The 15078-nt window shown below is 45.1% G+C and overlaps 1 protein-coding gene across 1 annotated transcript in view; it reads left to right on the top strand.

The window, feature by feature from the left end:
• The window catches only part of LOC121887790 (piezo-type mechanosensitive ion channel component 2-like), a 73758-nt gene that overhangs the window by 24233 nt on the left and 34447 nt on the right, over window positions 1–15078 (top strand). Inside the window, exons 4-14 of the mRNA XM_042398770.1 lie at window positions 1343–1385; window positions 2260–2380; window positions 3302–3551; window positions 3688–3901; window positions 7213–7360; window positions 8074–8247; window positions 8822–8936; window positions 12056–12447; window positions 13121–13226; window positions 13317–13567; window positions 14791–14939. Of these exons, the coding sequence (XP_042254704.1) occupies window positions 1343–1385; window positions 2260–2380; window positions 3302–3551; window positions 3688–3901; window positions 7213–7360; window positions 8074–8247; window positions 8822–8936; window positions 12056–12447; window positions 13121–13226; window positions 13317–13567; window positions 14791–14939 (1963 nt within the window). The remainder of the gene's footprint in view (window positions 1–1342; window positions 1386–2259; window positions 2381–3301; window positions 3552–3687; window positions 3902–7212; window positions 7361–8073; window positions 8248–8821; window positions 8937–12055; window positions 12448–13120; window positions 13227–13316; window positions 13568–14790; window positions 14940–15078) is intronic.

Raw genomic sequence — 15078 nt, 5'->3', positions numbered from 1 at the left:
GACTCTAACCCCTTTATTTATCTGGCTTTTAGTTACGCAGGCTCACATATTGATGGAACTCTGATCTCACCTCGTATTGTACGCAGGCTCACGTTTGTTGTTCCCGATCTTACCTCGCACTTTTAGCCTTGGGGACTCTAACCCCTATTAGCTTTTATCAAGGACTCTAACCTTGAAAGGGACCCTGGCAGCGGACTCTAACCCTGCCTTTTTTACAGTGCACACAGGGGACTCCAACCCCAAAACCAACCTTATGACTCCATTATTTCAACAACCAACAATGCATAGTCAAACCCACCAATTTAGAATTTAAAAGCAACAAACAAATGCAATTTCCACATAATCAGATCAACAGTTGCCAATACAAGTCCCCATAAAAGTGGTTCTTTCAACTTACTGCCGTCCCGTTTCTCGAAAGGAAGACGTCAGGCGTCCCGAAAAAACCCTTTCTTACTGGGCGTCGAGGTTCCTCAGTCTCCTAGGACTGTCCCGATCGTGGAGTCCGTCAGTCTTACGAGAAAAGGTCGGCAGGTTAGTATCCCGGACGAGCCCCCAAATGTAATGGGAAATTGCTGATCACTCAATAAACACACAAGAGAGCATTGTCAGGTTATGAAATAGTGTAATCAAATAATACAATCAGAAGTATAATGCATCATAGTTCTGGAGACAAAGATACGTACCACCTAGCTATCTTTTCTTTGTCTGAAAGGTTGGCACTTAACCAGTCCCTTAAATACTACTTGTACAGAATTTATGACATCTGCTTACTAACCTTACAGGTCAGCAACCAACCCTCAGATAGAAACATAGGTCAGAAGTTCAGCTAACCTAGGAACAGTCTTTCTTTACGACCATATATGATAGTACATAAGCATGCACCAAGTAGCATCACAAAATAACATCCCTGCTATATTAAATTAAGGACAAACCACACTATCCTCTAAAGCTTATCAGTTTTACACATAAACATCTACATAACTACAGTTTATCTTATCACTGGCTCAGGTAAGGGTATAACAGAATAGACTTAACTGTTAAACACACAACTGCCTCATCTTACACAGCAAAGAACTAAGTTTAGAATATATATAGCACAGAGGAATTTAGAACATGTGTGAAACACTAACTAACACTAAACTGAACTTAAACACTGTCTGAAACATGTATGATATATTGAAGAAATACATCAAATGATAACCTGTGATTCAGTTTTCTTTTACACCGCTCACCTGTCTGTCTGCTCATCAGTCTGTCTGTTCACCTGTCTGTCTGCTCACCTGTCTGTCTGCTCACCTGTCTGTCCGCTCATCTGTCTGTCTGTTCACCTGTCTGTCTGCAGGTACGTCGTGGCAGAAAGCTCTCGGTCAGCTTGGCCTGGTGAGGTAAGAATGATTGAACACACACACACACACACACACACACACACACACACACACACACACACACAGTCTGTTCCCAGTTAAAACTTTACTGAGTCACATCAAAGTGAAACTGCAGGCATGTGTTTTACTGTGTGTGTGAGAGAGAGTGTGTGTGTGTGTGTGTGTGTGTACGTAGGTGTTTACAGAGCCATGCAGTCCAGACAGAGAGACTACTGTCTGAACCTCCTACTGCTGAGACACACACACACACACACACACACACACACACACACACACACACACACTCATGCGTTCAGCAGGACTTGTGTGGCTCTTTAATCAAACGTCGGGTAAATTCATGAACTCGTGTCTCCGTCTCAGCGACAGACAGACTTTCACTAAACGACTTTACGTCTCAGTTTCTCTGCAGAACAAACAGCTGATTATAAAAGAATAAATCTGAGTTTCACACTCGCAGACTGAACATCAACAGACGTCTGTCTGTCTGTTTATTTGGAATAAAGGTTTTGTCCAGATTTATATCACAGTCCATTACGAGCCAAGAGAAAAATAAAATAATAATAATAATAATAATAATAATTAGAAAAACAAACAAACACAAAACAACAAAGCATATATTCCTACTTATATCTGTATATATGTCCCTGCATTAAACACAGCAAAATAAAACAAGATAAATAAGATGATAAATATGTAAATAATAAATAAATAGGAGGTTTTAAACATCAGGCAGAGTGTCGACGTGTTTTTTCTCTGAACAGAGGCTGAAACAGACAAAGTGAAAGCATTCAACACATTATTCAACCAAAGGTTCAGACGTAACAGTGTGACATCATCAGTGACATCATCAGTTCATTTAAAGCTGCTGTGTCAGTCTGACAGGAAGTGATGCGGGCTCAGCAGTGAGACAGGTGCTTCCAGATATCGCCGTGCTGCTCGTCGGCCTGCTGACCTGGAGACTGAGCATGAGGCTGAGCGCCAACACACACACACAGGTAACACACACACACACACACACACACACACACACACTAATGAAGCAGTTGTAACCTTGTTAAGTCGTCTCCTCTTGTTTCTTAACGAGGTTTTCTGTCTATTAGTGTGTAACTCAGTAAGCTATTTATTAAGAGTAACCTCATTATGTGACTGCAGCAGGACACACACACACACACACACACACACACTCAGGCTATAATGATTAGGTTTCAAGTTCAATCCGTTTATTTGTCAGAGTCTGTTTGTTAACATGAGAGCAGACCTCCCTCCTCTTCATTGCTCTTCATCACTTCACTGTAAAGCCTCGTTAACATGATCATAAAAATCCATCTTCTGAAGCTTCTTCAGCTCTAGTTTTGTTTCCTAAAAGCTTGAAGACTCTCAGAAAAGACAGCAGAGTGACTCCTCAGGAGCTTCTGAAGAAGCTGCAGGAGGAACCAAAAACTGCACGTTTGAATGTTTTTGTTCATTTTAAGTCTTTTATCGTGAACACTGATGTTGTTTGTGAAGTGATGTTTGATGTAAAATGAGTGATGATATTTCAATTAGAAAATAAGAAAATAAAAAACATCTTTGTCTCTTCAGGCTGAAACTGTCCTGATGGGAAATCTTTTGCTGTGTGTGTGTTGTTTTCCACACGCTACATACAGCAGCTCTCATACAGACATGATGACAGAATGATGAAGCTACATTTCAGCTGAATGTGATCTTCAGAGTAACGTCGGCCTCCAGCAGCAGATAAATCAGTCACTGACAACATTTACACTTTAATGCAGCAGCTTGTTTTCAGCATCATCTTCATCACCACAGACAGCCGATGATGAGGAGCTCTGAAGCTGCTTCAGGAGTAGAAACTCTGAACGTTTAAACCAGTTTGTCTCACTGGAGATAAATCTGCAGAGAATCTGATATGAGGGCAGTCTGGTGTGTTTCAGCCTCAGCAGGAGCAGCAGGAGGAGGTGATGTTTGAGGAGGACTCTGTGCTCGGACAGCAGGAGGACGAGGAGGAGGACGAGGAGGAGGAGGAGGAGGAGGAAGAGGAGGAGGGAGGCAGCAGAAACAGGCTTCTGGTTGAACTGGAGTTACTGGTTTGTAAAAGCAGGAAGATGATGGGAAACATGACGACGACAGGAGGGAAAATTCTGCTGACAGTTCTACTGGGACTCACAGGTAACGAGGAACCAGTAGTAACCAACAGTAACCAGTAGAAACCAGTTGAAACTGATAGTAACCAGTAGTAACCAGTAAAAACCAGTAGAGACGATGTTCTATGACAGAAATGGATCTTTTTCCTTTCCTCCTGCAGGGATCATGTTCCCGTCGCTCTCTTCCCTCCCCTACCTGCTCTGTTTCCAGGTGTTGTGTACCTGGTGGGCGTGGTCAGGTCAGGTCCCGCCCCTCATCTTCAAGTGTGTGTCTGTGATGTCACTGCTCTACTCCGCTTCCCACTTCCTCCTCCTCTACTGCTACCAGCTGCCCTCCCTGCAGGAGGCGTGGCCTCCCAACCACACCTCTGCCAGGTAATACACCTCCACCAGATAACACACCTCCACCAGGTAACACACTCCCACCAGATACCACACCTCCACCAGATACCACACCTCCACCAGGTAATACACCTCCACCAGATACCACACCTCCGCCAGGTAATACACTCCCACCAGGTACCGCACCTCCACCAGATACCACACCTCCACCAGATACCACACCTCCGCCAGGTAATACACCTCCACCAGATACCACACCTCCGCCAGGTAATACACCTCCACCAGATACCACACCTCCGCCAGGTACCACACCTCCACCAGATAACACACCTCCACCAGATACCGCACCTCCGCCAGGTAATACACCTCCACCAGATACCACACCTCCGCCAGGTAATACACCTCCACCAGATACCACACCTCCGCCAGGTACCACACCTCCACCAGATAACACACCTCCAGCAGGTACCGCACCTCCGCCAGGTAATACACCTCCACCAGATACCACACCTCCGCCAGGTACCACACCTCCACCAGATAACACACCTCCAGCAGGTACCGCACCTCCGCCAGGTAATACACCTCCACCAGATACCACACCTCCGCCAGGTAATACACCTCCACCAGATACCACACCTCCGCCAGGTAATACACCTCCACCAGATACCACTCCTCCACCAGGTACCACACCTCCACCAGGTATCACACCTCCACCAGATACCACACCTCCACCAGATACCACACCTCCACCGGGTAACACACCTCCACCAGATAATACACCTCCACCAGGTACCACACCTCCACCAGGAAACACACTCCCACCAGGTACCACACCTCCACCAGGAAACACACTCCCACCAGGTACCACACCTCCACCAGATACCACTCTTTCGGCAGATAACACACCTCCACCAGACATCGGAAGGTATACTGTAACCCAGGTTGTCTCAGTGGAGAGACTATCCACCCATTCCATATGTACTGGGACTGATCCCCACAGGGGAAGCTGACATGGATTACTCCTTAAGACACATCACCTGTGGTGGCCACACACTGATTTACAACCTGTGGTTATATGAGCACCACGCATGCGTGGCCTCTCCGGTTAACCTTGATTGGAACGCTTTTCGGAGCATTTTTTAGCTGGAGAGATAGTCACTTCATTCAGAGAGCCTGGGTTATAATGTGACCTTCCATTCTCTACCATGTCAAGACTATCTCTCCACATCTCTCCACCCTACATATTCCACATGCACAGGGACTCTGTGAGACACACAGGAAGCCAAGAAGACTCAGCTGCAGGACCCTGAAATGGCAGTTGAGTTTGAATTAGATGTCACCCCCACCAGTCACCCATGCGCTCAAATAAAGGAACTATTTACAAATATACACTATGTACACACCCATGGTGTCTAGGTGTAAGACGCCACCTAGGCTTAGCTGGCCCTGCCAGACATTAAGGCCAGCCGTAAATAGGTATAAGGCCACTTAGCCCATCAGGTTGCATGGCTAGCTTTGAAGAAAAAGACTCCGGGTCCAGGTCCGTTCTTGGAAAAGCTGTGGTCCTGGGGGAATGGTATGTGCACTGAGCCCAGCACACACTCAGTGAATGGGGTGCTGGCTGCCATATTCACGCAGTATAACCTGATAAAGGTGGATGGGTTCAACCAAGAGGCCACTGTACAAATCTCAGACAGAGAGGCCCTATGTGGAATGTGCACACAGCCCTGCAAAGGCTGGCCTGACTGCTGTCTTATACGCCTGTGGGATTGCATCCGCAACCCAATGAGACAATGAGATGGGGCACAACAATGACTGCCCACTCCAGCCAGCTTTCTTTCTTTTGTCCAGATAAATGAAGATGCAAAGACCTTCATGACTAAGGGCCCCAGGACTCCCATGTTTTTGGGAATGAGGAAGTAACATGAATAAAACCCAGCCTGCTGATCATTTTGCTTCACCTTGCTGATGGCCTACTGTTCCAGGAGAGTGTAGAATAGCCAGAGCATCTTGGAGCATTTTATTTGCATCTGGCAGCCTAAGCAGACAGGCATGGTCTTTCCCCTGCAGCCAAGACCAAGACAGTCTGAGGTGGCGCCTCATCATCCAGAGGGAGGTCATGGCCCTCCACTTGCCACCGCTTGCTCTTTCATCAGCTTAGCTAGGAGCAAGGACACCTGCTGCACCTCAGCAGCTAAGTTGGAGCCACCCTCCTCCAACTGTTTAGCCAGCTAGCGCTGATGCAAGGCCAAAATAGCCCCTGTGTTAACCAGCTGTCCCTGAATTGCCATAGCTCAAGCATTATGGCGAGCATGGGATCCATCATTTTTGCATTTCCGCTTGGGCAGCTCGGCCTCCCCTAGAACGACTTTGTGGGGAACATCAAGGCCTCTAAAGCCTGATCATGGGAGGTGGTGGTCCACAGCCAATCCTCTCCCAACCATGCACACATACTAGCCATCTATATAGACTGACTAGCAATGGGCTTCAGATGGTTTAGCAAACTGTCTGAGTACTAGTTCCTCTACATCAGGAAGCAGTGGTACAGAAGAAAAGTGCGACTGACCCGCTTCTTCATTATCAAAACGCGAGGCCCTCCAGACTTGCTCTACTGGCATTTCAATTTCCAATGGCTCAGCAGCCCAAGTAATGAGCTGGTGATAGAGGGAGGTGGTGGCTCCTGCTCCTGCTCCTCCTCTACCTGCCCTGCCTCTTCACACACCTGAGCTAGGAGGAGGTCTTTGCTCTCTGAGGATGTCAATTTCCCCTTCATCTGACACATCCGACATAGGGTACACCAGCTCCAGCTCCTTATACCCTACCAGGGCAGAGGTGGGATGCTGGGTAATAATAACTTTATTTAGTTTGCCAACCCTTTCCTGACAGCCACCCCCAGGGTATGAGGTGATTGAGACCGTACCCCGACTTGATCACTCCAAACCACTACTCTTGGCTGCTTCTCCTGCTGTAGCTGCCCAGTGAGAGTGGCTAGGCTTTTGTGAGAAAATGCTAGAGCCCTAGCCTCCCTTACTCTAGCTAGCAGGATAAAACAATTCATGTAGGAGGCTGGGTCCTGGCTGGTCATGTGTGCATGGTCCAGCCCTAAGCAGTGCTAACATTGATCATGACCATCCTCCATTGGCATCCTTATCCCACAGCCCTAACAGGTGTGTCCTACTGGGCTTGCCATTATCTCAGCACAACAAATAAAAATATGTGAATGCTTGTGAACTAAAAGGCAATTGACATGATAGAGAACACACCTCTACCGGATAACACACCTTCATCATGTCTCCTGATTATCAGTTATTGATATATTGATAGTGATGGATGTGTCCCTGCAGTGTGTTTGGCCTGGTGTCCTTGGCAATGGGGGACTGCACCGCCCCCTGGAGGCTTCATGTGAACTCTGACCTCAGCTGGTTTCACTTCGGCAGCCCTCTGATGCTGCTACTGCTTTACCACACTGTGGCCAGCCTCTGGAGGAACCAGGTGATGATCACCACACATACTATGAAATCACACACACAATGACATCACACAACTGTAAGAGTTTCTGCATGAGTTCATCTCATTGTGGTGTCACATTGTCATCATTTCACACATGTATGATGTCATTATTTAACAGGTGTGAACAGAAGCTAGGAGGTAGAGAAGGAAGCTAGAAGGTAAAGAAGGAAGCTAGGAGGTGGAGAAGGAAGCTAGAAGGTAAAGAAGGAAGCTAGAAGGTAGAGAAGGAAGCTAGAAGGTAAAGAAGGAAGCTAGGAGGTGGAGAAGGAAGCTAGAAGGTAAAGAAGGAAGCTAGAAGGTAAAGAAGAAAGCTAGAAGGTAAAGAAGGAAGCTAGGAGGTGGAGAAGGAAGCTAGAAGGTAAAGAAGGAAGCTAGGAGGTAGAGAAGGAAGCTAGAAGGTAAAGAAGGAAGCTAGAAGGTAGAGAAGGAAGCTAGAAGGTAAAGAAGGCAGCTAGGAGGTGGAGAAGGAAGCTAGAAGGTAAAGAAGGAAGCTAGAAGGTAGAGAAGGAAGCTAGAAGGTAAAGAAGGAAGCTAGGAGGTAGAGAAGGAAGCTAGAAGGTAAAGAAGGAAGCTAGAAGGTAGAGAAGGAAGCTATGAGGTAGAGAAGGAAGCTAGGAGGTAGAGAAGGAAGTTAGGAGGTAAAGAGGTTTTTCTCCAGCTGCTATTGGCTGACGAGGGGTCACATTTTTCCTCAGCTGATCGACAGCAATGGAGGGCAGGTTGTAGAGGGGGCAGAGTCTGCAGTCAATGGGAGTTGTGACATCATCACCGCCACCAGTCACCTCAGTGATGATGTCAGCAGTGACATCACAGCAGAGAGGCGTAGAGAGCTGTGGAGGAGAGGTCATGATCGGCTGGACTGCAGAGACGTACGAGAGTAATTAATATAAACACAATATAATGCAGGGTGTGCGATTTGCTGGGGGGGATGGTAGGGGTTTCTTCCATTCTGGTCTATATATCTCTGCCTCTGATGAGTTATTTTATCCCCGGTGGAGACAAAAATTTATCCCCCTCATAGTGATTTATGAACTAAGGCATGAACTTGAGAGTCACATCACTGAGAGTGAAAATATTGTGCAACTCAATTAATTACATTTTAATAAATTGATTAAAATATTCCTGCAAATGCAGTGGTCAAGTTCAAGTTTCGTAATTGTTTTATTTAAGTTCATAATTATTTTATAAATGTTACTGTAACAGCTGCAAGAAATAGCTGCAAGAAATGCTTCATAGTCTGTATCGACCCATTGTGGTTCTGATTTATATTCATGAATAAAAACGTTTCAAAAACACCCCCCCCTCTGATTTTTTCACAAATCGCACCCTGATATAATGTAATGTAATGTAATATACACAAACTGCTGCTTATGTCCCATTATAACTCATTATTATTTTATTTAATTGATATGAAGACTTTTATCTGTCCTGATCTGTCTTTAGGTGTTGGTGTCTTCCTCCAATGACAGCCCATCTGACTCTTTTGCCCCGCCCACACAGAGCACAGCACTGGGATTGGATCTTTACTCCACGCCTCACTACTCCCTCAGCCAGTCAGGTGAGTTGCTGGTTTGAACCCCAGTGGAGCAGCTTTGTAGTTACGAACAGCGCTAATTGGACGCAGTGGTCAAACCGTGTAATTACAACTTCCTGTCCTTCAGGTGACGCACACCGGCCCAAAAAGCATTTTCATACACAAGAAATGTTCTGAATAAATGTTTTGTTTTGAATTTGATTTGAACATTGAATTTGAACATTTGGAAAGTGTAAAAGAGCTGCACAATGATAGTATTTTATCTCATTCAAGAGAGCGAGGAGCCGGCTAGGAGGTACTGAAGGGAACTAGGAGGTAGGGAAGGAAGCTCTGAGGTAAAGAAGGAAGCAAGGTGGTAGAGGAGGAAACTAGAAGGTAAAGCTGCAACAGGAAGTCAGTCAGTGACTCAGTTTTCTGAGCAACATGAAACTCTCCTGGTTGAATCATCAGAAGAAAACGTGAACAGCTTCTTTAGTAAACAGTTGAGGCTACAAGACTGTGGACATAAAGATTTTGTGATAGAAGTTAACTATGAGTCCCAAGGTGCATTTCAGCAACAAACAGCCAATCACAGATCTTAAAATTCAGTCTCATGATCCGCTAATGACGAACAGAAGCTAAAGATTTTGACGTTGAGAAAAGCTTTGAGTTCATTACGCTCTGATTCACACTGTAGGACACCACAGCCTTTTCTTTAATTCCATAGGATAAAACAACATTTCTTTGATTCAGAGACACGGAGGTGAGTGCAGACACCCAAGGAATTGCACTGACCCTTCTCGAACTGATGTCTTTGCCAAGTGGGGGTCTGACAGCATGATACTGAATAAAGTTAAACACTGTTACAAAATGGAGATTGAACAGACCTCCTGAGAGACCATTTCTGACCAATAACTAAATTATGGCCTGAACTGAAAGCATAAATGACCTTTGGGGTCATTTGAACCAGGAGAAAGGACTGATAACTCAGTAAACATGGACAGCAAACCCCTTTTCTTATCTCCCCAGGCTAGAGTCATAAAACTCTCACATTCCTGGAGGACATTTGTTGAGTCTCTGCAAATCTGAGCCAAATCTGAATGTGTGTGAATTAAATGTCTAATCGTCATATGAATCATGTGATGTTGTTTGTCATAGAAATACATAAAGAATGGTATAACTTTGATAGCTGTGCGATAGTCTATTAAAAAGATATTAAGCTTTGATTTTATCTCATTTTATTACATGTGACAATACAGCCCTCTTTTAATAAAGGTTAGAACTTATTGAATATTTAAATGTCATAAGAGTTAAAGGTTATTTATGTAGAATTGTGAAGCAATTACGTGTATTAATCGTTTTTTATTGCCAATGAGTGAACCAGTAGTAATGTAACGCGAGAGATGTTGATGTTAGCGAGAGAGAGGCAAGGCGCTCCCAAGTGCCTTGCCTCTCTCTCGCTAACATCAACATACGACTGGCATAACGACACAACACAACAAAAACGGTGCTATCCAACTAGAAACTGCAGATATTAGCTGCCTCCATCAAACACTACACATTTCACAACAAAACACCCACGCAATGACAAGTCACCCACTCTGTGGGCTGAGTGGGGTTAGCTCACCCACTCAGCTAAAACAACATTATTTCCTAAACAAAGGAGCAAAAAACAAGCTCCAGAGCAATAGCAGAACATAGCCTTACTCTTTTCGTTTTACCTGTTAGTAGTCCAAAGGTCATAATAAGTACACATTTCACAACAAAACCACAGCCTGTTGCTCCCTGACCACAGCGTGTTGCTCCCTGACCACAGCCTGTTGCTCCCCGACCACAGCCTGTTGCTCCCCGACCACAGCCTGTTGCTCCCTGACCACAGCGTGTTGCTCCCTGACCACAGCCTGTTGCTCCCTGACCACAGCCTGTTGCTCCCTGACCACAGCGTGTTGCTCCCTGACCACAGCGTGTTGCTCCCCGACCACAGCCTGTTGCTCCCTGACCACAGCCTGTTGCTCCCCGACCACAGCGTGTTGCTCCCCGACCACAGCCTGTTGCTCCCTGACCACAGCGTGTTGCTCCCTGACCACAGCCTGTTGCTCCCCGACCACAGCGTGTTGCTCCCCGACCACAGCCTGTTGCTCCCCAGCCACAGCGTGTTGCTCCCTGACCACAGCCTGTTGCTCCCCGACCACAGCCTGTTGCTCCCTGACCACAGCCTGTTGCTCCCCAGCCACAGCGTGTGGCTCCCTGACCACAGCGTGTTGCTCCCTGACCACAGCGTGTTGCTCCCCGACGACAGCGTGTTGCTCCCCAGCCACAGCGTGTTGCTCCCTGACCACAGCCTGTTGCTCCCCAGCCACAGCGTGTTGCTCCCTGACCACAGCGTGTTGCTCGTTGCAGATCCGCAATAGTCTCATGCTGCAAGCACATGAACTTAATTCCCCAGTGTAGAAAAGTAATTTGCAACTCTTAAATCAAAAGTATCAGCCACACCTCAAAAGTCAAAACATGCAAAAATGTTTAAAACACACCCAAAACTCTGCCTGTCTTGTCCAAACTTATAAAAACAACCTCAGAGGATCTTTCCTTTGAGCTGGCCTCCAGTAACTCATGAGCTAAGACTCAATTTTTCCATTAAGATGTGCTTTGAAGAAGACAGCGACACCTAAACTCTTGGCCTGCTTGCCGAAAGCAGTACAGCCAAAACGACCGGCTGTCACAACGCCTGGAATTAAGCCAACAGCAAAGACTCTTAACTGTTAGCTATTAAGAAATGTCTTCATCTGTCCTAAGAAGTCATTGTTGTTTCTTTGGGAGAGCAGTAGACAGAGGTCACTGTTTTGAAAAGAACTTATGGTTATGAGGCTGATTAATTGATCAAATTGAGAACTGAATTCAGGGATTAATGTTTCCTCTACACGTTAAAGCTTACCCTTCAAGGACGTGGTGCCCAAATGAGAATTTTATATGAATAAATGTAGATTTATTCTCCTACAACACCTCTGAATGGCTTCTTCACCATAGCAACAGCAGCCAAGGCTCAAGGTAAAGAATATAAACCTGTAGGATCATCAAATTATCCAGGAGAGTTTCTGTGTTCAGTGACATTGAAGAGATTGATTTAAGAAATATTTTAAATGAGAAAACTCTGTGTGATACTGCAGACACGCTGGAGACATGCGTCTTCGAAGGAGACGGTGATGGATGGGAGGAGGAGATGGAGCTGCAGGAGGAGGAGGAGCAGGTGAGGAGGGAGGACGCTGCCTCCATGGCATTCAGCTTCCTCCTCAAACAGAGCTACATCTGCGCTCTGGTCTCCATGATGGCGTGGTCCATCACATACGTGTCCTGGCTGACGTGTGTGCTGCTGCTGTGGTCATGTGTCCTCTGGATGATGCGTGAGCGTCGCCGCTACACGCTGATGTCATCACCGTGGCTGGTCGCTTATGGGAACTTGCTGGTCATCCTGCAGTATGTCTACAGTTTCCCCGCCATCCAGGAAGTTCCTGGCCTGTTCCCAAAAAAAGATGACCCCTGCAGAGAGCTGGCCTCCAAGGTACTACTTCTAATAGTACTACTAGTACTACTACTACTGATACTACTAGTACCAGTACTACTACTACTACTTATATTAATTGGTATTATTACTAATAATATGAGTACTACTACTATTACTCCCATTACTACTAGTACTACTACTACTGATACTACTAGTACCAGCACTACTACTACTACTACTTATAATAATTGGTATTACTACTAATAATATGAGTATTATTAGTAGTAATATTAGTATTCCTATTACTCCCACTACTACTAGTACTACTAATACTAATACTATGAGTACTCTTACTACTGCTACTACTAGTATGACTACTAATACTACTTATAGTACTAATAGTATTTAATCTGATTATGAGAATATGTAATCTAATCATAACAATATTTAGTCTGATCATGAGAATATGTAATCTGATTATAAGAATATTTAATCAGATTATAAAAATGTTTAATCTGATTATGAGAATGTGGAATCTGATTAAGAGAATATTTAATCTGATTATGAGAAGAGGTAATCTGATTAAGAGAATATTTAATCTGATTATAAGAATATTTAATCAGATTATAAAAATGTTTAATTTGATTATGAGAAGAGGTAATCTGATTAAGAGAATATTTAATCTGATTATGAGAAGAGGTAATCTGATTACTGGATCATATTGTTGCAGTTGGTGTGCCTGTTGACGTTCTGGCTGTTGCTGCGTCAGACACTGACTGAGAAGAGAGACAGGCAGAAAGACAGACAGCTCTCTACCATCACTGTCCTCATTGAAGGTAAGACTGTCTGTCTGACGAGTCATCTGTCCGTCTCACAGGTCACCTGTCTGTCTGATGAGTCACTGTCTGTCTGATTGTGTGCTTCAGAGGAGCAGATGGAGCAGCAGGAGCTGCAGAAGGAGAAGAAGGAGGAGGTGTCATATGAGGAAGTGCTGCTCCTGGGAGGAGGAGGAGGTGTTCAGATGGAGACGCTGGTTGCTGTGGTTACCAGGATGTTTGTCAAATACTGGATCTACGTCTGTGGAACAATGTTCTTCTTCGTCAGTTTTGAGGGAAAAATTGTCCTCTACAAAGTCATTTACATGGTGATGTTCCTCTGCTGTGTGGCTCTGTACCAGGTAATACTGCAAGTACTATTACTACTACTACTACTACTACTACTACATGTTCCTCTGCTGCATGGCTCTGTACCAGGTAATACTGCAAGTACTATTACTACTACTACTACATGTTCCTCTGCTGCATGGCTCTGTACCAGGTAATACTGCAAGTACTATTACTACTACTACTACATGTTCCTCTGCTGCATGGCTCTGTACCAGGTAATACTGCAAGTACTACTACTACCACTACTACTACTACTACATGTTCCTCTGCTGCATGGCTCTGTACCAGGTAATACTGCAAGTACTATTACTACTACTACTACTACTACTACTACATGTTCCTCTGCTGCGTGGCTCTGTACCAGGTAATACTGCAAGTACTAATACATATACTACTACTACTACTAGTTCATGCTCCTCTGCTGCATGGCTCTGTACCAGGTAACGCTGCAAGTACTACTACTACTACTACTACTACTACATGTTCCTCTGCTGCATGGCTCTGTACCAGGTAATACTGCAAGTACTATTACTACTACTACTACTACTACTACTACTACATGTTCCTCTGCTGCATGGCTCTGTACCAGGTAACACTGCAAGTACTAATAATACATATACTACTACTACTACTAGTTCATGTTCCTCTGCTGCATGGCTCTGTACCAGGTAACACTGCAAGTACTAATAATACATATACTACTACTACTACTAGTTCATGTTCCTCTGCTGCATGGCTCTGTACCAGGTAACACTGCAAGTACTAATAATACATATACTACTACTACTACTACTACATGTTCCTCTGCTGCATGGCTCTGTACCAGGTAACGCTGCAAGTACTACTACTACTACTACTACTACTAGTTCATGTTCCTCTGCTGCATGGCTCTGTACCAGGTAACACTGCAAGTACTAATAATACATATACTACTACTACTACTACTACATGTTCCTCTGCTGCATGGCTCTGTACCAGGTAATACTGCAAGTACTATTACTACTACTACTACTACTACTACTACTAGTTCATGCTCCTCTGCTGCATGGCTCTGTACTAGGTAATACTGCAAGTACTAATACCACATGTACTGCTGGTACTGCAAGCACAAGGTCAGACTTAGTTTGGAGTTTGAAACTCGTCAGCTGTGACTTGACAGACCTCGAACCTCATCGTCCAATCCTGTGCTTGAATTTTGGCTGTGCTCTCTCTTTATATGTCGGTCTCTCTTTAGTTGAACTACGAGAGGTGGCGCGCCTTGCTGCGGGGTTTCTGGGTAGCCGTGGTGGTTTACTCCATGCTCGTTCTCATCCTGGTCTACACCTTCCAGTTTCCCTCATCCCTGCACACCTGGAGCTACTACACTGGACTCAGCACACACAGGTACACACAGGTTCACACAGGTATACACGGGTACACACAGCTTCATACAGGTACACACAGGTTCACACAGGTACACACAGGTACACACAGGTACACTGGTACACACAGGTTCACACAGGTACACACAGCTTCATACAGG

The sequence above is a fragment of the Thunnus maccoyii genome, chromosome 21 (genome assembly GCF_910596095.1).
Source record: "Thunnus maccoyii chromosome 21, fThuMac1.1, whole genome shotgun sequence".
Lineage (NCBI taxonomy): Eukaryota > Metazoa > Chordata > Actinopteri > Scombriformes > Scombridae > Thunnus > Thunnus maccoyii.
Note: the sequence above shows the minus strand (reverse complement) of the source record. Positions and strands in the feature narration are given on the sequence as shown.